Source organism: Malus sylvestris, chromosome 5 (assembly GCF_916048215.2).
Source record: "Malus sylvestris chromosome 5, drMalSylv7.2, whole genome shotgun sequence".
NCBI lineage: Eukaryota > Viridiplantae > Streptophyta > Magnoliopsida > Rosales > Rosaceae > Malus > Malus sylvestris.
In genome coordinates, this window is record NC_062264.1 from 30,980,254 (window position 1) to 31,004,943 (window position 24,690).

Genomic DNA, 24,690 nt, shown 5'->3' on the forward strand with positions numbered 1-24,690 from the left:
ATTTATCTAACGTTTGGTACAATATCGGACTAATAATTGTATTATTTATACTGTATTTGGTACTATACCGGAAAAGAGGAATTCAAAGTATTATTACTTTTAAGATAAAAATTGATGATTGATGGGAAGAAAAAAAAGTACACATTCACGACCACCAAATGGGTCAAATTAAAAAGAAAAAAAAATCTTCCTTTATTTAAATCAAACTTAGAATAAAAAAAAAAAATTTGAAATCATCTCCTTAGTCTTGTCTTCCCTAGATCTCTCCGTCGCACTCCCCAACACCCTTACACAAACCCAAAAGAGAATAAGCTAAAAAATGGAGCCATACCTTTTCGTCCACAAAACCTTCGCTTAATCAAATATAGAAGCGAGAGATAAAGAGAGAGAAGCTCCATGGACTACCATTGCCTTTTGGGTTCATCTTCTTCCCTATCCCCATACCCCAGACCAATACCCCTCACCAAAACCCTGTCAAAACCCCTCCCTCCGCCGTCTCATCCTCCTCCTCCTCCCACCTTTCACCCGCCAACAATAATGATGAAAACGATAAAACCCACAAACCCAATTTCGATTTCCTCAAGCTCTTTGTAGCTCTCACCGTAATCTCCACCTCATTCCCCCAAATCCCCACCGTCGTCGCCGCTGTCAAGGAGAAAAAACACGCGCCCAATAAGTCATGGTCCCAGGGACTCCCCGTCGTCTCCAATCGAATTACGTACACCCAGCTGTTGGTGCTCAGTCAGGTGTCTTGAAGAACGAAGTGCGAGAGAGAGGGAAGGGAACCAGACTAATAATCTACTCCTTTTGGAAGGGTTTATTATGCAGGTGTATACCCTACTAAATAAGTAGATTGACTAAATTAATGCGGCGACTATTTAAATTCGACAACTATTTAATACGAGAGTACACCAAACGATCGAATCCATATTATTAATCATATCCGATTCCTTATACGACCCGCCAAACGAGGCCTAAGTATTTAATTGGGAACTTTAACGAAAATCTCATGGTACTGTTCACTTTAACGAAAAACCACATTTTACACTAAAAAGTCAATCCTGATACTATTCACTTTACCCTTTATTTTGTCCTTATCGTTAAAACTCAAAGTTTTCAAATCCTTTTTATTAGTTTTCCTTATTTAATTTTTATAGAACAATATATTTTCTAATATTTTATGTTTTGCCAATTATTTTGAATATAACCAAAAACGAGGTGCCATTTATAATCTCGTTGGATAAAACCATGGTCTAAAATATCGATATTATCCCGATATTTCCATTGAAATTTTCGTGTTTTTGGACTATCGATATTTCCGATATCATCGATATTTTAGACCTTGATAGGAGCTCTATGTGGTACTAAGTCACTCATGTATCTTACCATGCAATGTATAAAGTGTAAAATATTGTACTAATTTATTATATATAAATTATTATGATGTATTTAAACTTCTTTCATTAATTACTACATATTTTCTACACTCACAATGTTTGCCAGCTTGCTATATAATCAACTTAAATCAGTTAAATCCATCATGCAATGCATTTTCTTCCAATTTTTTTGTGATAAACTAATAGATAATTGACTAAATAAACATCATGCAAAATTTCAATAAATATTTCCAAATTTTTCTTATAATTTTCATGATTTTTATTCAATTTTTATCGATAAAGATAATATTCCGATATTTCAATCGAAATTACTATATTTTTAAATTACCGATATTTCCGATCGTGTTTTAGACTTAAAACCAGACGATAAACTGGTAAACTGGGACCCGGTTTTCTCCCTCAAAACGTCGGCAAATGACTTGTTAAGATGTTCTGGTACTTCCATACATCTCTCTGCTCTCTGTATATTTTCTCGTACTCGTTCACTCTGTCGATCTCTTCCATTGACTGCCACTTTACTGCTTCCCAGAATTCCAATCCACCCTCACAAATTTACTACTTCTTCCATTTCCTCCCCACCAATCCAATCCAATCTTCCCACCGCCAAAGATTCATACTGGTTTTCGAATTATCGTTTTTTCTTCTTCTTCGAGCTCGAAGCTTTTCCGGGTACGTTGAATTTTAACGAATAGCATCGTCAGCCATGGCGGTTTTCGGCGTATCGGGCTCTAGGGTTATTTGCTTCTAGCTCTGAGCTGTTCTGGGTTCGTTTTGATTGCGTCCAATAGTACCTGAATCTGGTTTTAACTGCCATTTGAAGGTTTTTGGGTATTGAGGGATTTCGGGTGGATACCATTTTTGGGTTGGTTTCCGTATTTTTGGGCTTGTGGGTTATGGTGGTAAAGCTGGTAATTGCAGTTGGCGTATAAGTGCTTTTTCAGAAAGGACTTTTGGGCATTGAGAATTGAGCTCTTCTGTTGCGCAGGTATGTTTTCGTTTGAGATTTGGTTTGTTTTACTGCATTTGCTGTTTGAATTCAGAATTGGAGGTTTGGGGTTCTAGGGAGCTTCTCTGCAGAATATTAGTGTTTTCTCAATAAGGACTTTCGGGCATTGGGATTTGAGAGCTTCTGTTGACTTGGTACGCTTTTGTTTAAACTTTGGTTGGTTTTGCTGCTTTTGTTGTTTGATTACGAAATTGGAGGTTTAGGGTTTCAGGGAGCTTTTCCGCAGAGTACAGTTGTCTTGTATAGGTTTGGGTATTTGGTTTCAGAGATATAAAGTCGAATTCTTTTCGGGATTGGTTATTTTTGTAATCTTCTATTTGTCATTACTGGCATTTCGAGATAGGAGGTGTGAAATTTGGCATTTGACAGAGTGTTTGTTTTCTCTTGTGATTATCATGGCTGGTGGAAGAAATGGGGAGACTGTAAAAGGCTAGGAAGTTCATCAAACCATCTTAGGATTTCCCGAACTCCATTGCTGATGGAGGGTTCTCCTAGGCTCGGCTCAAAAGGCCTAATTAAGAAACATGAGTTTGTAAGGATAATAATTCAATGCCTGCTTTCAATTGGCTATGAGAAGTCTGCTTCATGCTTGGAGTTGGAGTCTGGCATTTCATGCAAATCCGATGATTTTCAAATGCTGGAATCATAGATATCAAGTAGGAATTGGGATGGTTGTCTTGATACCCTGAATACCATCAATGATTTGACAGATGATACGAGAGCTGCTGCTTTGTTTCTTGTATTCAAACAATGTCTTTTGGAGTATTTGAAATGTGGGGATGACAAATTGGCTCTGGCCATTTTGCAGAAAGAGGTGTCAACATTACATGTAGACAGAGGGAAAGTTCATAACCTTGCTCGCAGTATCCTGTCGTCGAAGGAAATGGAGCAGAGCAAAATAGATGATATTGCTGTTTGTGAGTTGCGTAAAAAACCATTGCAAGAATTAGAAAAATTGTTTCCTCCACCAATCACACTGCTCGAGAACAGGATGGAACATCTGGTTGAAACTGCTGTTTTGTCCCAGATTGATTCTGTGGTAGGGATCAGATCCCCACTGAAACTGTTCAGGTGTGATTTGCTGGCAATAATGTTTATGTTTTGGAAATTGAAGTTATGAGGGTTTTACTTTTGTTTGCTCAGATGTTCTTCTATTGGAGGACTCACATACACATGAACACATGTTTCACCTGATGCAGATTTTGACTGAGCATAAGGAAGGTACCATAGAATTCTATCCGGAGTGATTTGTATTAGAATTTATAAGTATTTTATTTATTCAACTAATTGAATATTGCTTTGGTACCGAAGTTTCATTCTCAACGATTAAATATTAACCCACACAATATTTTACTTAATTGGTGGAAATGTGGCCTTCATGCATAAGAAATTGTGGATAAGAAGTATATGTTTAGGGTTCTTGACACCGCTCATATAACAATAATATACTCTCGAAAAAGATCATATGGAAGGAAAAATAAGAAGAGAGGATTTGTATGAGAACTATTGCAGATTTAGGAAAACAGTGGGAAGGAGATTTTTTTTCAAGATCATTGAAAATCTTGCTTTTAGTACTCTTTAAAATTGACAAGGAATGAAAAATAGTTTTTCTGTTTTAGGAAGGATCTATTCTTAAGCTACGTCAATATAACAGAAAAAACTATGTTGTGTCACGTGGACGAATGCATGATCCAAAGAGGTGTCTGTTTAATCATTAAATTTGGTAATTCAGTGAAAGCATTAATATTGTTCCCAAACGTATTATGCCGATGTTAATATAGTTTTTATAAAGTGAAGCGGATATAAATGCCATATGGGATCTTAACATATATGATTATTACTTTAAATCCAACTTTCATGTTCGTATAAACTGAATGCTTAAAGAGTTGTTTATGTTGAGAAACTTACAATCTAGACAGCTAAAAATGACAAAATATAACACTAATTGCATACCACCTTGCCAGGTGCTGGAGAAAGGTAGGGTGACATTACAACATACTCTGAGGAGTCACCAGAAACCGGTATCCTTTCTAGCATGGAGCCCCGACGACTCAAAGTTGCTTACATGTGGAAATGTTGAAGTCCTCAAACTATGGGATGTGGAAACAGGTACATGCAAGCATACATTTGGGGATCCCGGCTTATTGTCAGCTCATGTGCTTGGTTTCCTGACTCAAAGCGACTTGTGATGTCAGCGAGTTGAAAGCATGGAGAGGGATAAGGATGCCTAAGATTTTAGATCTTGCTGTGACACCAGATGGGGAAAATCTTATCAGCATTTTCTCTGATAAAGAAATTCGAATTTTAAATGTGGGAACAAATGTCGAACGTGTCATTTCTAAAGACAATTCTATCACATCCCTTTCAATTTCTGGAGACAGTAAGTTCTTTATTGTCAACCTAAATAGCCAGGAGATTCATATGTGGGATGTCGTTGGGGAGTGGGAGAAGCCGCTGAAGTTTACGGGCCACAAGCAGAGCAAGTATGTGATACGCTCCTGCTTCGGTGGATTGAACAGCACATTTATTGCCAGTGGTAATGAGAATTCACAGGTATGCTTCCCAAATTTGAGAATTTGCCTACATATGCTGAGATACAAATCATTCTTGTATCCAATGAACCAAATGGAACCTCGTCTAGGTATACATTTGGAACTCATGAAATTCTAGGCCGATAGAGGTTTTGCATGGGCATTCAATGACCGTGAACTGTGTGAGTTGGAATCATAAGAGACCGCAGATGCTGGCATCAGCAAGCGATGATCATACCATCCGTATATGGGGGTCGAGCCGACCTTACAAGATTCAACCTCAGAAGCTCAGTTGAAAAGATCATATCTCCTATTTTACATCCTCTCACCCATGTATTTATGGCTTTTGTTCTTTTCAAGCTCCTATTCGTTATTGAGTGTGAATATGTTTTCTGAAAATTTTGGTGCAGATTTCCATTTTGAGCCAACCCCCCTAACGTTGAAAGTAGCTCCGAAACAGTAACCCTAATAACCACAAAATAATTCCATAAACCAGCAATCGCTGCCACCACAAAGCTCAGCACCACCACTTGTTCGTTTGGAGGAATTTCCGATGGGGACGTTTCCTGGCCGACGAGCACACAGCTCCCCAAGAGGTTGGCGCCGGTTGATATTGTCTGTCGGGCTTTTGCTTATTGGCGGCTGTAAGAGAAGGATAGAGTTAATTCTGAAAGGTGCATTTGTGGGGCCTTAGGTGTAGGCCTTAAGGCTCACAATCAAAATTAACTTTAGGTGTTCAGGCATGCCACTGCCATCTTTAGCATGACAAATGTAAAACAAATGTTTAGTTTAATTGTATATGCCCAAGAGACCAAGTTAGCTATGAAATGTGCCTTTGTAGGGCTTTAGGTGTAGGCCTTGAGGCTCGCAATCAAAACTTAACCAAGTACTGGTTGTTTCATTGTTGCAGAAGTTTTACAACTGTTATACTTTAATCACCCGAGCCCGAAGAGCAGAACGAACCCAGATGAGTGCCTTTGTAGGGCCTTAAGTATAGGCATTGAGGCTTCCCATCAGAATTAATTCTATACTCATGCGTTCTTGGCAATCATAATATAATAGAAGTAAAACTAAGAAATAGGCTGATTACTTGCGCCCCAAGTAACTTCGGACTTCTTATTATCAAAGATTGTCGTGGATGGGTTAAGTCCACATAAAGTTCTTTTTTATGCCTTGAGACCAATGACTTTTGATTGATAAATCTTGTATGCCCGAAAGGTTAAAACTTAGATCTGGTCAAGCTATGAGTGCGGATTCCAACTTTATATTTTGCATGGTTGGGTACTATTAAACCGATCAGATCCAAGAACCAAGAAGCCTTTTAATCATAAACTTGCTATAAATAACTTGGATACAGATGGAAGTATACATTATATTACTAGATTTATGAATGAAAAGACAGAACAAATAGGGTCAGGCAAGGTTTCACCTTGTCGGGCAAGGCTGATCATCTTGCAACTTCATCTCTTTGTGATTTACAAAGGGTTTGAGTGTTAGAAGTGAAGATTGGGAGATGAGTTTACAAGAGGGAATCGATACTACAACAAGATTCATACAAGGTAGCAGAGCTTTTACAAAGGCTTTTGGTGAAGGTTGATCTTGAAAAGGATGAAGGCTTGGTGCTGACTACAGCTTCGTATGCAAATCTGGCTTGAGCAGAGTTTGTGTATTTGTTTGTTTGATTGAGTGTCCTTATTTCTGATTTCTCTTTCCCTTTTTATATATGATTTGGCTTGGCTGCCTGCAGCATTGATCTTGCCCGAATGCGGCTGAAGAGTAGTGACTTATCAGCTTTTTACTTGTACTACCATTGTAAAGTATTTTTGGGCTGATTAGCTGGCTAGTCTAAACCATTTGACTTCTAGGTAGGTGAGCAAGTGGCTCAAGTGATCTGCACTTAGTCGGGAAAATGGCTTCTTCCGCCTTCTGGGCTTCGGCTGAGCCTTGGGCTTCCTTCCTTCTATACCTTCTTCTGGGCTAACTTCCTTTTGAGCCAAAAATTCTAGTTTTAACCCAAACAATGCCCCCTTCAATTAATATTCAGGCTAGAATTCCAGGTGCCAATATTGATTGAATAGCTGCATGCGCATGTATGCCTGCTCTTGGAACTTGTGTCTTCCGGACGTGATTAATGCAATCACGCGTTTCTTGCTCTTCCCACGACCTTTGAGCTATCATTTGATGTTCCTATAAATTCCGGTTCAAATCTTCATTTTTGAACAATTAACTTAAGCCAAAAGCTTCTTATGCCCAGCCAACAGATCATCTTCAACCTTCCCCTTTATCTCGCTTGGGCGTTTTTTTCTTCTAAAACTAGGGAAATGGGTTCCTCAGGACTCACGTGGAGTTTCCTAAAACGTGAGAAAAAGGATTTTCATCAAATAACTACTATTTCCAACACCTTTGGTCAAACACCGCATTATCCCCAACACCTTTGGTCAGGCAGTTTCCTCGTTCTGAGCTTGTTTGAACTTTTACAAGTTTGGTCGAAGGATCACCATCTTGGTAGTTGCCCCGATAAGTCGGACTTAACCATCATACCTAGTGAAGGTTCGCATTGAGGGTCTGTTTGGATTAAAACTGGAACTTTGGGCTCAAAATGAAGTTAGCCCAGAAGAAGGTATAAAAGGAAGGAAGCCCAAGGCTCAGCCGAAGCCCAGAAGGCGGAAGAAGCCTTTTTCCCGACTAAGTGCAGATCACTTGAGCCACTTGCTCACCTACCTAGAAGTCAAGTGGTGTAGACTAGCCAGCTAATCAGCCCAAAAGTACTTTACAATGGCAGTACAAGTAAAAAGCTGATGAGTCACTACCCTTGAGCCGCATTCAGCAGCCAAGCCAAATCATCTATAAAAAGGGAAAGAGAAATCAGAGATAAGGACACTCAATCAAACAAACAAATACACAAACTCTGCTCAAGCTAGATTTGCATACGAAGCTGTAGTCAGCACCAATCCTTCATCCTTTTCATGATCAACCTTCACTAAAAGCCTTTGTAAAAGGTCTGTTACCTTGTCTGAATCTTGCTGTAGTATCGATTCCCTCTTGTAAACTCATCTCCCAATCTCCACTTTTAGCACTCAAACCCTTTGTAAATCACAAAGAGAAGAAGTTGCAAGACAATCAGCCTTGCCCGACAAGGTGAAACCTTGCCCGACCCTTTTTGTTCTATCTTTTCATTCATAAATCTAGTAATATGATGTATACTTCCATCTGTATCCAAGTTATTTCTAGCAAGTTTCTGATTAAAAGGCTTCTTGGTTCTTGGATCTAGTCGGTTTAATGGTTCCCAACCATGCAAAATATAAAGTTGGAATCCGCACTCATAGCTTGACCAGATCTAAGTTCTAACCTTTCGAGCATACAAGATTTATAAATCAAAAGTCATTGGTTTCAAGGCATAAAAAAGAACTTTATGTGGACTTAACCCATCCACGACAATCCTTGATAACAAGAAGTCCGAAGTTACTTGGGACGCAAGTAATCAGCCTATTTCTTAGTTTTACTTCTGTTATATTATGATTGCCACAGAACGCTTGAATATAAAATTAATTCTGATGGGAAGCCTCAAGGCCTAAACTTAAGGCTGTACAAAGGCACCTATCTGAGTTCGTTCTACTCTTCGGGCTCGGGTGATTAAAGTATAACAGTTGTAAAACTTCTGCAACAATGAAACAACCACTATATGTTCGAGTACTTGATTAAGTTTTGATTGCGAGCCTCAAGGCTTATACTTAAAGCCCTGCAAAGACACATTTCATAGCTAACTTGGTCTCTTAAGCATATACAATTACACTAAACATCTGTTTTACATCTGTCATGCTAAAGATGGCAGTGGCACGCCTGAACACCTAAAGTTAATTTTGATTGTGAGCCTCAAGGCCTACACCTAAGGCCCCACAAAGGCACATTTCAGAATTAACTATGTCATTCTCTTACAGCCACCAATAAGCAGAAGCCCGATAGAAAATATCAACTGGCGCCAACCTCTTGGGGAGCTGTGCGCTCGTCGGTCAGGAAACGTCCCCATCGAAAATTCTCTAGACGAACATAGTTTTGACACGTCCGGTGGGACCCTTGATCAAATCTTACTTGTCAAAGAAATATGTCAAAAAACCTGAAGATTTAAAAAGGTTGGTTGTTCCAGAAAAAATAATTAATGAAGACTTGCAAACTACCTTGTTGCAAAGATTGGAAAACGCCTCCGTAGGCTTCAGAAGGAAAACAGACCTGGTTATGGGACCAACTATTCCCATTTCTTTACCTTTACTTGGGGAAAAAGATGATGGGGAAGAAGAAAGAAAAAAGCTTGAGGTCAGCCAGCCAAATGAAGAAATGACCTTGGTAAAAAATCCACCTAACCCATTAATATTCTTACAGAAAGATCAGGGGCAAGTCGAAGCAATGGTGGACAAGCATGCAGATCCCTTTTCAAAGGCCTAGTAAATATGATTAATTTAGCATGGGCCGAGAAGGGGAAAGGAAAGGTTGCAAAGGAGATAGAAAAAGAAAGGTCGGCTGATAAATCCGCAAAAAGGGTGATCAAATTGCCCGAACATCCAAAAACAACCATAATCAAAGGGATGATTCCGTGCAGTAAATGCCAATGTGAGTGTAAGCTCGAAATACTACCAGTTGGAGGCCTCATTGATCATGAGCTGATCAGGAGGAAAGAAGAAGACGAAAGAAAAGAAGCCTGTGAGAAAGCTAGGCGGACAGTAGGAATAGATACTTCCCGAAGTGTTTTTCAGCTATTGGGAGGGGATTCCCAACTTTAAGCTTTATCAGAAATGTTTCGAAATCATGAAGCTTCTGAAGAGGTGGAATACAAAGAGGCCAAAGGTCCAAAAGAAAGGGAGATATGGCATCCTCAATATGGCCATACAGGAAGAGAAGTCAAAAGAAATGATAGGATAACAAATCCTGTCAAAAAGAATAATCCTGCCCGTCTCGGGCGAAAATGGTACGTGGTTGGAAAAAATGGGCAACCAGCCAAACAAATAGGAGCCTCCATGATTAGAAGGGTCCAGAGGCAGCACAAAGCCTACATGAAATCTTTAAAAATTCCCACGACGTCTGAAGCCTCCAAGAATCAAAACTTTGAAAAAACATCATCTGGGGGAAGTAGTCAGTTCAACTGGAGGAGTAAAAAAGAGGTGGAGATGGCTAATAGCAAAACAGAAGGCGAAGGAAATCATGTACCACAAAGCCTACACCCTGGGAAGTACAGGATCTTGAGGAGAGCTCAAAAAGATATGATACTGATGCCAACTCTCGGATGGAGGACATAACCTATTTGTTTTGGAACTGTTTTGCCCGAAAGAATACTCCCTTCTATATCATTGGTGGATCCTTTCGGTGAGGTGCCAAAAGAGATACCAGATTCTGGCATAAATCAACAGGAAATGGCACCAGAACCACTACTCCTAGAAGATGCGATGGCTTAGTTAGATGAGTTTGTGGGCCAAATCGGGAGCAAGAAATAAGACTTTCCAGAGCTTAGCAATTTTCATATCAACATGACGTATGTGTTATCTGCCATGTTTGGTGCCGAATCTGATCAGCTCGCCACTATGGAAGGTGACTATTTGACAGCGGAGCTAATGATGGCCATGTCAGTGTTGAAGTAGCTGGAGAGGGAGAGTTGGGAAAAGCTGAATTATCCGAGACATCCAAGGATAGTCCATTAAGGATCTATACAGATAAAATGGTGTTCAGCCGCCCAAACATGTTGCTAGCCAACCATCTTCAGCCAATATATATTGCAGCTCATTTGGAGGGGGTGCCCTTCAAAAGGGTTTTGATTGATGGTAGAGTGGCTGTTAACATACTACCAACCAAGCAAATGAAGAAGATGGGGAGAGGTGTAGAAGATCTCTTTCCCATAGATTTCACGGTTTCAAGCTTCTCGGGCGCTATCATTAAAACTCATGAGATATTGCCCCTAGAAATGGACTTGGGGTCCAAACAAATCATGCTGGCGTTCTTTATGGTGGATTGCACTTCTACCTATGGAGCATTACTCGGAAGAGATTGGATCCATCAAAGTCTCGCCATACCCTTCACTCTACATCAGCAAGTTGTTGTTTACCATGAGGCAATGACTGAGGGACCAGGCTTTTGGGAGATGGTGAAGGTCGAATCACGGCCATTTCTCCTTACCGCCAATGTTGCAAGGGCAAGTTTTTACAATCCCAATGTAGGAATTATGCAATGTTCAAGAGCAAATAAGAACGGCTGCCCTACCAAGGTGATGAACCAAAAACTCTTAGAACAAGGAATGCTGCTCACTAGAGAGGAATGGGATAGAGCATGCATCATCCCAACATCCCAACACCATCAATGACAGAACAAAAGAGAAATGATCAGGTAATGGTAGTTAGGTTCTTGATCAAAAGACTGTTGGTGTATGGGAGAGGAAGAAAGCAAGAAAGGGAGCTCTTAGAAAAAGAAGAGCAGGAATGGCAGCTAGGAACTCTGACCAGCCATTCGTATGGCCGCATCCAAGTCATATATGCACTCGGCCCTTCGTATGGCCGCATCCAATTCTTCTTCGCAAAGCTCTCCTTTGCTTTTATCATGGCTGGTCGGAGTTCCTAGCTGCCAATCTTGCTCTTCTTTTTCTAAGAGCTCATTTTCTTGGTTTCTTCCTCTCCCATACACCAACAGTCTTTTGATCAGGGACCTAATTACCATTACCTGATCCTTTCTCTTTTGTTTTGTCATTGATGGTGTTGGGATGTTGGAACGATGCATGGTCTATCCTATTTCTCTCTAGTGAGGAGCATTCTTTGTTCTAAGAGTTTTTGGGCCGTCACCTTGGTAGGGCGACCGTTCTTATCTGCTCCTGAACACTGCAGAATTCATAAATTTGGATTGTAGAAACTTGCCTCTACAACATTGGCTGTAGGGAGAAATGGTCGTGATTCGGCCTCCACCATCTCCCAAAAGCATGGTCCCTCCGTCCCTGCCTCATGGTAAACAGTAACTTGCTGATGTAGAGTAGAGGGTATGGCGAGACTTTGATCGATCCAGTCCCTTCCGAGTAATGCTCTATAGGAGGAAGTGTAATCCACAAAGAACGCCAGCATGATTTGTTTGGATCCCAAGTCCACTTCTAAGGGCAACATCCCATGAGTTTTGGTGATAGCGCCCGAGAAGCTTGAAACCGTGAGGTCCGTGGGAATGAGATCTTTTACACCTCTCCCCATCTTCTTCATTTGCTTGGCTGGTAGTATGTTAACAGCCGCTCCACCATCAATCAAAACCCTTTTGAAGGGCACCCCCTCCAAATGAACTGCAACATATATTGGCTTAAGATGGTTGGCTAGCAATATGTTTGGGCGGCTGAACACCATTTTATCTGTATAAATCCTTAATAGACCATCCTTGGATGTCTTGGATAATTCAGCTTTTCCTAACTCTCCCTCTCCAGCTACTTCAACACTGACATGGCTATCATTGGCTCCGTTGTCAAATAGTCACCTTCCATAGTGGTGGGCTGATCAGGCTCGGCACTAAACATGGCGGATAACACATACGTCATGTTGATATGAAAATTGCTAGGCTCTAGAAAGTCTTCTTTCTTGCTCCCGATTTGGCTCATAAACTCATCTAACCAGGTCATCGCATCTTCTGGGAGTAGTGGTTCTGGTGCCCCTTCATGTTGATTTATGCCTGAATCTGGTATCTGTTTTGGCACTTCATCGAAAGGATCCATCAATGATATAGAAGGGAGTCTCCTTTCGGGCGAAACAATTCCAAAACAAATAGGTTCTGTCATTCATCCGGGAGTTGGTATCATTATCATATCTTCTTGAGCTCTCTTTAAGATCTTGTACTTCCCAAGGTGTAGGCTTTGTGGTACATGGTTTCCTTCGCCTTATGTTTTGCTATTAGCCCTATCCACCTCTTTTTTACTCCTCCAGTGGAACTGACTACTTCCCCCAGATGATGTTTTTTCAAAGTTTTGATTCTTGGAGGCTTCAGACGTCACGAGAGTCTTTAAAGAGTTCATGTAGGCTTTGTGCTGCCTTTGGACCATTATAATCATGGAGGCTCCCATTTGTTTGGCGGGTTGCCCATTTTTTCCAACCATGTACAATTTTCGCCCGAGACGGGCAGGATTATCCTTTTTTATAGGATTTGTTATCCTATCATTTCTTTTGACTTCTCTTTCTGTATGGCCATATTGAGGATGTCCTATCTCCATCTCTTTTGGACCTTTGGCCTCCTTGTCTTCCGCCTTTTCAGAAGCTTCATGATTTCGAAACATTTCTGATAAAGTTCTAGGTTGGGAATCCCCTCCCTACTGCTGAAAAACAATTTGGGAAGTATCTCTTCCTGCTGTCCGCCTAGCTTTCTCACGGGCTTCTTTTCTTTCTTCTTCTTCTTTCCTTCTGATCAGCTTATGATCAATGAGGACTCCTGATGGCGGTATTTCGAGCTCACACTCGCATTGACATCTACTGCACATAACCATCCATTTGATTATGGCTGCTTTTGGATGTTCGAGCAATTTGATCACCCATTTTGTGGATTTGTCAGCCAGCCTTTCTTCTTTTGTCTCCTTTGCAACCTTTCCTTTCCCCTTCTCGGCCCATGCTAAATTAATCATATTTACTGGGGTATCTGAAAAGGGATCTCCATGTTTGTCCACCATTGCTTCGACTTACCCCTGATCTTTCTGTAAGAATATTAATGGGCTAGGTGGATTTTTTACCAATGTCATTTCTTCATCTGGCTAGCTGGCCTCAAACTTTTTTCTTTCTTCTTCCCCATCATCTTTTTCCCCAAGTAGAGGTAAAGATATGGGAATAGTTGGTCTCATAACCAGGTCTGTTTTCCTTCTGAAGCCTACGAAGGCGTTTTCCAATCTTTGCAACAAGGTAGTTTGCAAGTCTTCATTAATTATTTTTTTTGGAACAGCCGACCTTTTTAAATCTTCAGGTATTTTTGACATATTTCTTTGATAGGTAAGATTTGATCAAGGGTCTCACCGGGCGTGCCAAAACTATGTTCGTCTGGAGGAATTTTCGATGAGGACGTTTCCTGGCCAACGAGCACACAGCTCCCCAAGAGGTTGGCGCCGGTTGATATTGTCTATCAAGCTTCTGCTTATTGGCGGCTGTAAGAGAAGGACAAAGTTAATTCTGAAATGTGCCTTTGTGAGGCCTTAGGTGTAGGCCTTGAGGCCCACAATCAAAATTAACTTTAGGTGTTCAGGCGTGCCACTGTCATCTTTAGCATGACAGATGTAAAACAGATGTTTAGTTTAATTGTATATGCCCGAGAGACCAAGTTAGCTATGAAATGTGCCTTTGTAGGGCCTTAGGTGTAAGCTTTGAGGCTTGCAATCAAAACTTAACCAAGTACTCGAACATATAGTGGTTGTTTCATTGTTGTAGAAGTTTTACAACTGTTATACTTTAATCACCCGAGCCCGAAGAGCAGAACGAACCCAGATATGTGCCTTTGTAGGGCCTTAAGTGTAGACCTTGAGGCTTCCCATCAGAATTAATTCTATACTCAAGCGTTCTGTGGCAATCATAATATAACAGAAGTAAAACTAAGAAGTACAAGAAGTACCAATAACAACACTCTAAAAAAGTTTTATTTTTCAATTTTATTATATAATAATGCTATGTATTTAAGTGAAACATTGAAGTTAGAGTTTTTGAAGCGTTTTTTTTCTTGCCTGGTTGTTTAAGATTGAAGTGCAAGTGAATCCTAAAGTTTGTTTTGATTTAAGTGTTTTTTTCTTTATTTCAACAAAACGATATTACCTACATTAAGGGGATGTGAGAGTGAGTTAAGCCTCATAATTGGCCAATCATAATAATGTTGTTCAAATTTACCTTTAACGAGAATCGAACCTAGACCTCACTTTCAAGTGAATCGAAGTACCACTAGACCGTAGTACTAAGTGACTGTTTTAATTCAAGTTATTACTTTCTAGCATCAACACATTGTCCTTTTTTATTTGGGGCTTTTGGATCCAGGTCCAAAAACATAGAGTGTTTTTAGGAGTGACTCCAGTTATCTAATTATATGTTTTTATTTCTTTTATACTTCTTTTATATTTTTCTAAAAATATTAAAAATATTAAAAATCAATTAAAATCTTTTAATATTATGCATTTTTCAACCCCAAAATATCTAATTAATATCTTATAAACAAAAAATAAAAAAAATTAATATACTAACATAAATCTATCTGCAAAACATTCTACCCTAACTCAAGTAGCAAAATATATGAATGTATATTATAGCTATAAGTGAGATATGAAACCTAACTAAAAGGTAGAAAAAAAACATAATATACCTACAAGTAACACACATTAATTTATGATAGGTTGACTATGAAAAAGAATTTGTTATATAGGTAGATAAATACAATTAACCTGTGATATAGGTTGATTACAAAAATTAAAAAAAAATCTATAAATAGGTTAAAACAGGAGGAAGAACAAGAAATAACAAAAAATTATATAAAAAGAGATAATCAAAGAGATAATTAGGAAGAAATTTGATTTTTACAATAAGTTTTTTCTTTTAAGAGATAATTATTGATAATAAAATAATTAAATTTAAAGAATTGGACTTATTTTAATAAATTGGACCATTCCTACTATTATTGACTCAAAAAATTAGAGTTATATCAAGTTTCCCCTTTTTTATTTTATTTTTTGAAAAATTATCTTAAAGAGGGCCCTTTTATAAATTTCGTACATAGCTCCCGAAATCTCAGAGACGACCATGCCCATAAGGCAACGGAAGACAAACCTTAGTCGCATATGGTTGTAAGAAGCGAACTAATAACTAAACTTATGCCGTGCCCACCAAGTTTAAAATGTACCAAGTGATAAAACCTTTTTTCGGTTTTTAGCTTGCTATTTTTCTCACAACCCAAAACCAAAAGTAAGAAAGCAACATAACACACTCTGAAGACCGAAGCTAACAATTGGAAATTGGTTTGACAATAACTCCAACGAGATGTTATTGTAACAGTATATATATCAATCGTGCACGTTTTCTTGTTTGAAATTCCAGGTCGGATCTTCATAGGTATTTACTTTTATTTTTGTGTCAAAAAATTAATACGTCAGGCAATGCGTAATTGGATGGTCCAAGTTTATCTCTGACCAATGCACCGGGAGGGAGAAAAAACGACATAACGTTTTGATTTCACAGAGTTCAGATAGACGGTTGGGAAGTACGGGAGGGAATCAAAAAGGGGTATTTTGGTAAAAAAGCGACGACTGCGCGTTCGTCCTTTTTGTAAAACCAACGAAGCAAGCACAACATAGGAAAGAGAGAGGCACGGACTGTCGTTCTCTTCTTCTTCCTCGCATCAGAGAAGCCTCGATTTTCTTTCTCCTCAGATTCAGATTTCACAGAGTTCTCCTCAAAATTCAAATTCCGAAATTGGAGTCGCAAATTCGGCTAAATTCCCATGAAGTCCGATCTTACGATGGCTGGACCTTCGCGAACGTTGGATCAGACCCCGATTTCTCCATGGCTGTCCGCCGAGCATCATCACTGCAGGTCAGAATTCCAAACCCTCTGGGTTAGGGGTTTTTTTGTTTGCTGTAATTCGATCCATATGCGTTTCGGATTCTGGAATTTAGCTAAATTTGATTTCTTGCAAGTGTTGGATTTGAGTTATATTAGTGTAATTAGGAATCTACACTCCGATAATCATTGTGTTTAGTTTAAGTTGGATTTTTGCATTCATTTTTTTATGTTTTTGTTTATATGAATTTCATCACGTCGTGTAGTGATTGGTTGCACTTAAAAGATTTTAAGTTCAATGTGGCTTTTCGTTTAGTTTGTGTGAAATGCTTGTTCGAATTATGAAATAAGGCTCGAGTACATAGGACGGTTCAGTGTTGAGGATCAAGTACTGATGGACTTGGACCGCTTGTACGCTTTAGTAGTGAAATCAATGATTATATAGCTATGACTCTGGATTCCGGGAATAGGGAAAAATGAGAGATTTGGTTGGACTACTGAATGTGAATTATTGGTATGAAATGTTAAAAGATCATATAAAGAAAGAGTTTTGATACATTAATTGAGAAGAAAACACAATGTTAAAAATTACAACAATTTAGAGGGTGGATGTGAAATAATAATTTTTCCTTGATTATTTGAACACTTTGAATTTCCTAAATAGTGAAATTTATGTGTAACTAACAACATCATAATATTACTTTTTGTAAAGCCTAATTCAACTGTTTACGGTAAAAATCCAACCCACATATCTAAATGCCACCCTGAGACATGTTTTTATTCATATGATGTCCTTCTGAATAAGTGAACTTCTTAATTTTCTTTTTCAGTGGCAGAAATGTGGTTGCCTTGATAGCACGGAGGGAGATTTCTCCTAGAGCAAAACATGTGCCCACAAGGCGGTGGGGAGAAACTTCTAATAGGAAATCTAGTTCCACCTATGGGCCTAAGGGTGAAGCAATCAGAGATGCGAAACGTGGCCTCCGCTCATGGTACCAACAGTTCTCTTTTTTAAGTTTTTTCAAGCAGGTTTTAGTGTGAGACCTTTTGGACCTTTTATATTAGGTTATCAAAGATGCCATGCTGTATTAATTGAATCTGTATTTCATTGATCTTTCAGGGTTGAAGCAGAGTCACTGCGGCATTTGTCAGCCAAGTATTGTGATTTAGTGCCTCCTCCAAGGTCAACCATTGCAGCAGCATTCAGCCCCGATGGAAGAAAACTTGCTTCTACGCAGTAAGTTTTCTAATCTTGTTCACTTATTTAGATCTGAATACTTATTTCTGATCTTGACTCTAATTGAAATCTTTTCATGCTTTCAGTGGTGACCACACTGTAAAGATAATTGATTGCCAAACTGGCAGATGCGTAAAGGTTTTGAGCGGCCATAGAAGGACACCTTGGGTGGTACGTATGACTTGTGCAATTGCAGATCTATTTATTCTTCAATTTTTATTTTTTTTTTGCTAATATTTGCATCTTTCTCTATGAACTATTTAGCTAAGGGTAAAATCTATGTAAATGGAAGTCTGCTGAAAAAAAAAACAGATACAAATTAAATACCTTTATCCAATTTATTTGAAATATGAAATATCAATTAGCTGGTCCAAATTGTTTAACATTTTATTAATTAATTAATAGTTTAGGTAGTTGCTTCTGGGGCATGCGTTTTTTGGTATGGGTAAATTCCAACCACTAAATTGTGAATATTATTTTGACATGGAAGTAGAGTAACTAATGGCATTCTTACAGGTTAGGTTTCATCCTTTGAATCCAGAAATAATTGCTAGTGGAAGTTTGGATCATGAAGTTCGCTTATGGGATTTAAACACATCAGATTGTATTGGCTCTCGTGATTTCTGTAATCTCCAAAACTTCAGTGTCTTACTAAATTAGTAGGCTTTTTTTTTTTTTTTTGACACATTGTACATTTTTCCTAGAATTCTGACATAGTTCATATCCCTTTATGATTCTCTCCCCAGATCGACCTATTGCATCTATTGCTTTTCATGCCAATGGGGAACTCCTAGCTGTTGCATCAGGACACAAGGTGTTGATTCTTTTTATTACGGTTCTTTAGTATATCATACAATCATTGATGGTTAGTAATGGGATATATATTTTGATAACACTGACATAGAAAATCTGGTTTCAGTTGTATATATGGAAATACAATGGGGAACCTTCTTCTCCAGACATGGTATTAAAAACATGGCGTTCCCTTCGAGCAGTGCATTTTCACCCCCAAGCTGCTCCGTTTCTCTTAACTGCTGAGGTAATTTTCCAGAGGGCATTTAAGTGATTCTTCATTCCTGCTATCGTATAGGTTACATTATTAAACTGATATGCAGGTCAATGATCTTGACTCTTCAGATTCCTCAATGTCTCAAGCAACATCTCCCGGCTACTTGCAATATCCATCTCCTGCTGTTTTTGTGGCAAACGTTGATTTTAGTGAACGTCTTAGTTTGGCTACTCAACTACCACTTATGTCCTTGCCTTTTGTCTTCGTGCCGCCATATGTAGATGATCCAAGAATAGTAATGCAGCCTGAAAACGGACCTGCTGGATCAAATAGCATGCAAGTCACTTCTGCTTCAATGCAGTTTCAAGCAGATGTAAATGCAGCAGAGCAGGATGCTACCACAGTTTCTCGAATGGAGACATTTCCATCAGCTCCAATTGTTTCCAATCACAATGCTGAAGGCAATGCAGATAATTATTTCCTTAATGGAACGAGAAGTGATGCTTGTGACCGCACAGGAGATGCAATGGAGACTGATGAGATGCCAGCTGTAGGAGGAAGCCAGCATGGAAGCTGGATGAATTTAGATCCTGTGAATAATAGAGTACCTGAAAATACTTCAAGTCATCCTGGTTTTACTGAATTTGGGCAACCTTATAGAACGTTTCCTTATAGAGATCCTGCATTCTGGGAATTGCCTTTTCTCCAAGGGTGGTTAACAGGTCAAAGCCAAGCTAATTTTCCCTTAATGCTTCCTCTTAATCATGGTGGGCTTAACAATTTAGCTCAGCCTATGGGTTCTTCTAGTTTGGTGTCACATCTGTCTGCTCATAACGTGACGGATGTGGCAGCTTCTTTAGCATTGCCAGGAAGCACCAGTGTATCTGGGCTTTCTGGAAGATCTGGCTTGCAGCATTATTATCCGCACTTCCACTTCTCTGGACCAGAATCAGGGGATAGTGCTTCCTTAAGTACCCAACCCGATGAGAATGATGCACAGCCCATTATTAGTCGAATCCAGTCTGATATTGATACATTAATGGCTGCAGCAGCAGCTGCAGAATTACCATGCACTGTAAAACTAAGAGTATGGTCACATGATATAAAAAATCCTTCTGCTCCGCTGAATGCTGAAAGATGTCGTTTAATTGTTCCTCATGCTGTTCTTTGCAGGTATGTGAACATCTTTGGTATTCCTTTATTTCGTTTCTTTTACCAGTTTTCCTTTTACAATATTCTTCATTCTTCTACATGGCTTCAGTATTTGATAAATTTACAATATCTTCTAGCACTCGCGTCTATATTAAAAACAATTGTAATCAGATGCAATTGAAGGATTTTTTCTGCTCAGCTTGTAATTATGTTTTATTACAACTTTGTGTGGCATGTGCTTTTGCAGTGAAATGGGGGCTCATTTCTCCCCCTGTGGGAGATTTTTAGCTGCCTGTGTTGCATGCATGCTTCCTCATACGGAAGCTGACCCTGGACTACAAAGTCTAGTTCATCAGGATTCTGGAATTGCAACATCCCCAACTCGGCACCCAATCTCAGCTCACCAAGTTATGTATGAGCTTCGCATATATTCACTTGAGGAGGCCACGTAAATTTCTAATCCTTTTGTCAACTCCTTCTTATTTCCTTTATTCTTTTATCAACATCTTATATATGAGTTATTCTATTATCTCGTGCAGATTTGGTTCGATACTTGTCTCTCGGGCAATTAGAGCAGCACATTGTTTGACTTCAATCCAAGTTAGTTTCAAAGAAAATTTGACTACTATTGCTTTTATTTCTATTTATTCTCTGGTGCCTTGTGTCGTGCTTTTATTACCTTGGGCTCATTTTCTACTATGACTTGGATCATTGACCTCTTGTTCTATGTATGATAAGGTCGAAATTCATGGTTGACAATTATGCAGGTTTAGGTTGGATAATGACTTTCTTGTTTGTTTAATCTTATGTCTATTTCCGGAAGCTGTTTTGCTCTATTGTCATTTGCCACTGACAATAAACTGTATTTGTGCCTGTTCCTTTGGTACTTATAGTTGATTTAGTGTAATTCGCAACTACTGGTACTTTTGCATTCGATGTCAAAAGGATATTTTTGAGTTGAGTCTCTGTGCTTTATGTTGTGCCTGCAGTTCTCCCCCACGTCTGAGCACATATTACTGGCCTATGGTCGCCGCCATGGTTCTCTTCTTAAAAGTATTGTCGTTGATGGGGATACAACTGTACCTATTTACACTGTTCTTGAGGTGAGCTTCCAGAGTCTTCCTTCTTGTCCTGCAACTGAGTAGAACGTGTTATCTCTCTTTCTGCTTTGTGTTTGTTCTTTGGGAAAGTATTAGTTAGCAAAAAGTACTATTCGTTGAGATATGCTTTATTTTTTTAGATGTATAAGTTAGAAAGCTTAAAAAGTTGAATAGTCTTCATTTAGGGGATGTAATAGTATGCCTATTTGGTGATATTGTGAAGGCACAATGGTTGGACTTGGTTTTCTGTGTTTATGACAAAGAGTGATGGACTGGATTCATTATAAAAATTCAAAATTGAGTGAACCTTACTACTATTATCAAAGTTTTACTTTGTCAGACTCTTAGTTACCACATATATTTCTTTATTAAGGTCTACAGGGTTTCAGATAGATTTTTCTGCTTAATTAATATGTCAGCACTCTCTCAGTTGGCATGTTGTTTGCTACTGTTGTTAAAGTTTTACTTTGTCGGACTCTTAAATTACCATCATTTCTTTCTTTATTTAGGTTTACAGAGTTTCAGATATGGAACTTGTGAGAGTACTTCCCAGTGCAGAGGATGAGGTTAATGTTGCTTGCTTTCATCCCTTTGCTGGTGGAGGTCTGGTTTATGGGACCAAGGTGTGCTTCTGATGTTTCAGAAATCTTGCAATGATCAATCTACTGCCCTTTTGTTCTTTTTTGGAAGGTTGTGTTTTCCCATTTACAATGCTAATTTTCATGAATTGCAGGAAGGGAAGCTTAGGGTACTCCAGTTTGATGGTGCTCGAGATGAAAAGTTCATTGGACCAAATTACTTTACAGAGGAAAATACGGCTGTTGCAGTATAGTCAGCAAGGTTGTAGCATATTCTTCCTTTCATGCTTCTTGTTGAGTTTTCCTTGTGTCATTATAAGGGGTCAATAAAGTCATTAGTTGGGTTGCCGGGTTTGGCAGGTGGTAATGTTACCATTTGAAGATCTTTACATTTGTTACATGATCAAAGTTGGTGTTTATGTGTTGGTTGAAAAAAAAATAATGCTGGTTGTCAATTGTCGTGTTGATATATATGCCCGTACCAGTTACCTGCTCTGAATAAATGGGTGTTGGGTCATCCATTTAAGACCTTGGATATAAATGCGTAAAAGGATGATTTAAGCCTGAAATCAAAAGGGCTGTATGGTCGTACCATATGGAATCTTTCTTACCCCAAAAAGGAAAACAAGAACAAACAAAATGACCTATTTGGACTCGATTATTCGCTGCATGCAATCTATTTTTGGAACTTCACTTTGACATCTCTCTCTCTCTCTCAAAAATAATAATACTAATAATAATCTCACTAGAATTGAATTCCTATTCTCTGTTCAGATGTTGAGGGAAATGGTTCAGAGAATTGCTTGCTGAGCATCTTTTAGGACTCCAGAAGCCTAGCCTTTTTCCTTCAGGTAGATGTATTTTCCTATATTTTCAATGTTTGCATGCTTATCTTTATATTCATTTGCAAACTTGGGTTTGGGTTTGGGTTTTTATCGGTTTTTGTTCTCTTTTGTTTATTTTTTTGGAGGGTGGGGGAGGGGAGGTATTACTGGTATGATAAATTGTGATAGATTGAGGGTTATTTATTTATTTAACCGGTTAGAGTTCTGGATTTGGTCTACATTTTGTATGGAGATGGTTTTGGATCGTACAAATTGGCTTAAAAATTTGGCGTGTATTTGTGTTTGTTTGGCTTGTAATACATTAGGGTTCGAGTACTGGTATTTCGTTTTGTTCTATATTTTCCATGTCTAGTAATTCAGAAGATGCTAAGTTCTAAAAACTAGACTAGAACGTGTACCATCTCATTTTCGCCTCCCTGCATGACTTGAATTCTTGCTTTGAGTACTCTGCGGACCATACAAAATGCATGACTTGAATTCTTTTGTTTGAAACTTTGAATGCTGTTTTGGTTGCAGGATCCATGACAATGTAGATATTGGGAAAGCAAATCCATAAAACAGCTTCTGCAGTTGGAGCCACATGGTTCTAACCCTATGCGTGCTTCTCTCAAATCATAGATCCAATCAGCAGCGGAAGCTGGCGTCGGGGGTCCTGAAAGATGGCACAGCCAGCTTCATTGAGGCTGATGGCAGAGTTTATGCATTTACGGGCGATGGCGAAGCAAGATTGAAGTTTCGTGCGTGTACATAAAACCGTGTTTGATCAATTAAGAGACCGTTCATAAGCCCATTTTGTGTTCGTGTAACCGTATCAAATTGTGAAGTGCAATTTTGATATGGAGACTGCTTTTGTATGTCTAGAATTCAAAGAAAGAAGTCCAAAAATCCTCTATGATTTTTTGCGTCACCAGCTAGTTATACTAGACCTGCACACAGTGGAAAGTAGCACAAAACAGCATCATATCCGGCTAAACAAACAAAAAGGAATGGGATCCGAAGTCTAATGCTTTATCAAAACTAAGATTAGTGTCTTCCAAAAAAATAAAACCAAGATTAGTGGTAAAAAAACTTTTCTCTCTCCTTCCGTGAGAGACCCTCTCTCCTCTGTGAGAGTTTTCTTCCCCCTTTGGTGAGGGTCTTCATCTTGTCCACCTTCTCAGGCGCTGACTCTGGCTTTGGCTGGAGTCGGTTGCCTCTTTTCCTTTTCTTCTTTTGATGCTTCTCCCTATTTTTCCCTCGGGCTTGTCCTTTTCTTCATCTTTCGTGGGTATTCCTCTCCCCATCTCTTCCTCAGTCCGATCTTTAGCCATGGTTCCTTTTGAGTTCGTGTGTAGAGTTGAGGTGTTGTTCCTGGCTCAGGTGTTTCCCACACCATCACGTTCTCCTTGCTGTCTACTGTTTTTGGCCGTGTTGTTCGTGGGTTTCCCTGAGCTTCTTCCCAGTAGTTGGCTAATCCCTCTTTGGTGCTAACTATCACCTGTTAATGGTTGTGATATGGTTGATGTTCGGGGTTGGCGGTGGTGTTTGAGACGGCGTTGCTCGATGGTGGATGACGTTTCCTGTGGCTGGCCTGGATCTCTGTCGATGGAGGAGTTTTCAATAGAAGTTTCTCGGTTGGCTGTTGTGTGTTTTTTTGGATTTCCCTGTTGTGGGGCTTCTTTCTTTTTTCAGTTGGTTTCGGTCCTTTTCTGTTTGTGTATAGTTGTAGTTGGGCATTTGGTTTGCTTGTACTTTTGGGCTGCTTGTTTTAATAAAAGTTGAGGGAGAGATGTTGGGTTGTATTGACTTAACTACGATTAGTGGTTTGTATTGACTTAACTAGATGTTGGGTTGTTAGATTGTTAATGAAGTCATACTTATTTGCATTGATCCATCATTTCTAATTTTTTTTTTTTGGGGACCGCTAGATGTTATTTTGTGAATTAAGGTGATATATTCTTGCTAGGTGAGTTGATACATTATGTTGTCAGATTGTTTGTCGAGATTGTTAATTGTAGTCGTAAATACAAATAAGAATCATTGTGTTGGCAAATTGTTTGTCGAGATTGTTAATTGTAGTCGCACGTACAAATAAGAATCTTAACCAATTTCCTAATTGCTTTGTTTGTAAGACAATGATTTAAAGCATTTTAACCATGCATGGTTGCATCCGAGATTCTAAGTTTGATTTGTCTAATTCTCTCGGCTAGTATAAAAACGGTTGCAGAAGATTTGAACTCGATGATTGTACCAACTCAAAAGAACAGGCCGGTGTCTAAATCATTGCCCACAAAAGAGGAATTTTTTTTTTTTAACAAATCCTATTTGACCAGTCAAAGGAGCATT

General features: G+C 39.0%; 1 protein-coding gene and 1 pseudogene across 2 annotated transcripts; both read left to right on the forward strand.

Moving 5' to 3' along the window:
* The first annotated feature begins 1,788 nt into the window (after window positions 1-1,788).
* On the forward strand, window positions 1,789-16,349 carry LOC126622776 (WD repeat-containing protein WDS homolog; annotated as a pseudogene).
* On the forward strand, window positions 16,245-23,272 carry LOC126622141 (uncharacterized). Of its 2 annotated transcripts, none has more exons than XM_050290796.1 (15): window positions 16,245-16,477; window positions 17,275-17,436; window positions 17,565-17,681; window positions 17,768-17,852; window positions 18,198-18,306; window positions 18,428-18,495; window positions 18,601-18,720; window positions 18,797-19,863; window positions 20,090-20,290; window positions 20,382-20,442; window positions 20,832-20,945; window positions 21,452-21,565; window positions 21,676-21,782; window positions 22,295-22,371; window positions 22,882-23,272. In XM_050290796.1, the coding sequence occupies exons 1-13, from the start codon at window positions 16,386-16,388 to the stop codon at window positions 21,772-21,774; spliced, it is 2,409 nt and encodes an 802-aa protein (XP_050146753.1). In that variant the 5' UTR covers window positions 16,245-16,385; the 3' UTR covers window positions 21,775-21,782; window positions 22,295-22,371; window positions 22,882-23,272. The 2 variants fall into 2 exon arrangements, with proteins under 2 accessions (XP_050146753.1, XP_050146754.1); XM_050290797.1 differs by having other exon boundaries at window positions 17,281-17,436.
* The last annotated feature ends 1,418 nt before the right edge of the window (window positions 23,273-24,690 follow it).

Coding starts and splice junctions, on each gene's coding strand:
- LOC126622141 (XM_050290796.1), top strand. CDS start 16,386: ATGAAGTCCGATCTTACGATGGCTGGACCTTCGCGAACGTTGGATCAG. Junction 18,307..18,427: donor TATTGGCTCTCGTGATTTCT/GTAATCTCCAAA, acceptor TTCTCTCCCCAG/ATCGACCTATTGCATCTATT. Junction 20,946..21,451: donor CTATTTACACTGTTCTTGAG/GTGAGCTTCCAG, acceptor TTCTTTATTTAG/GTTTACAGAGTTTCAGATAT.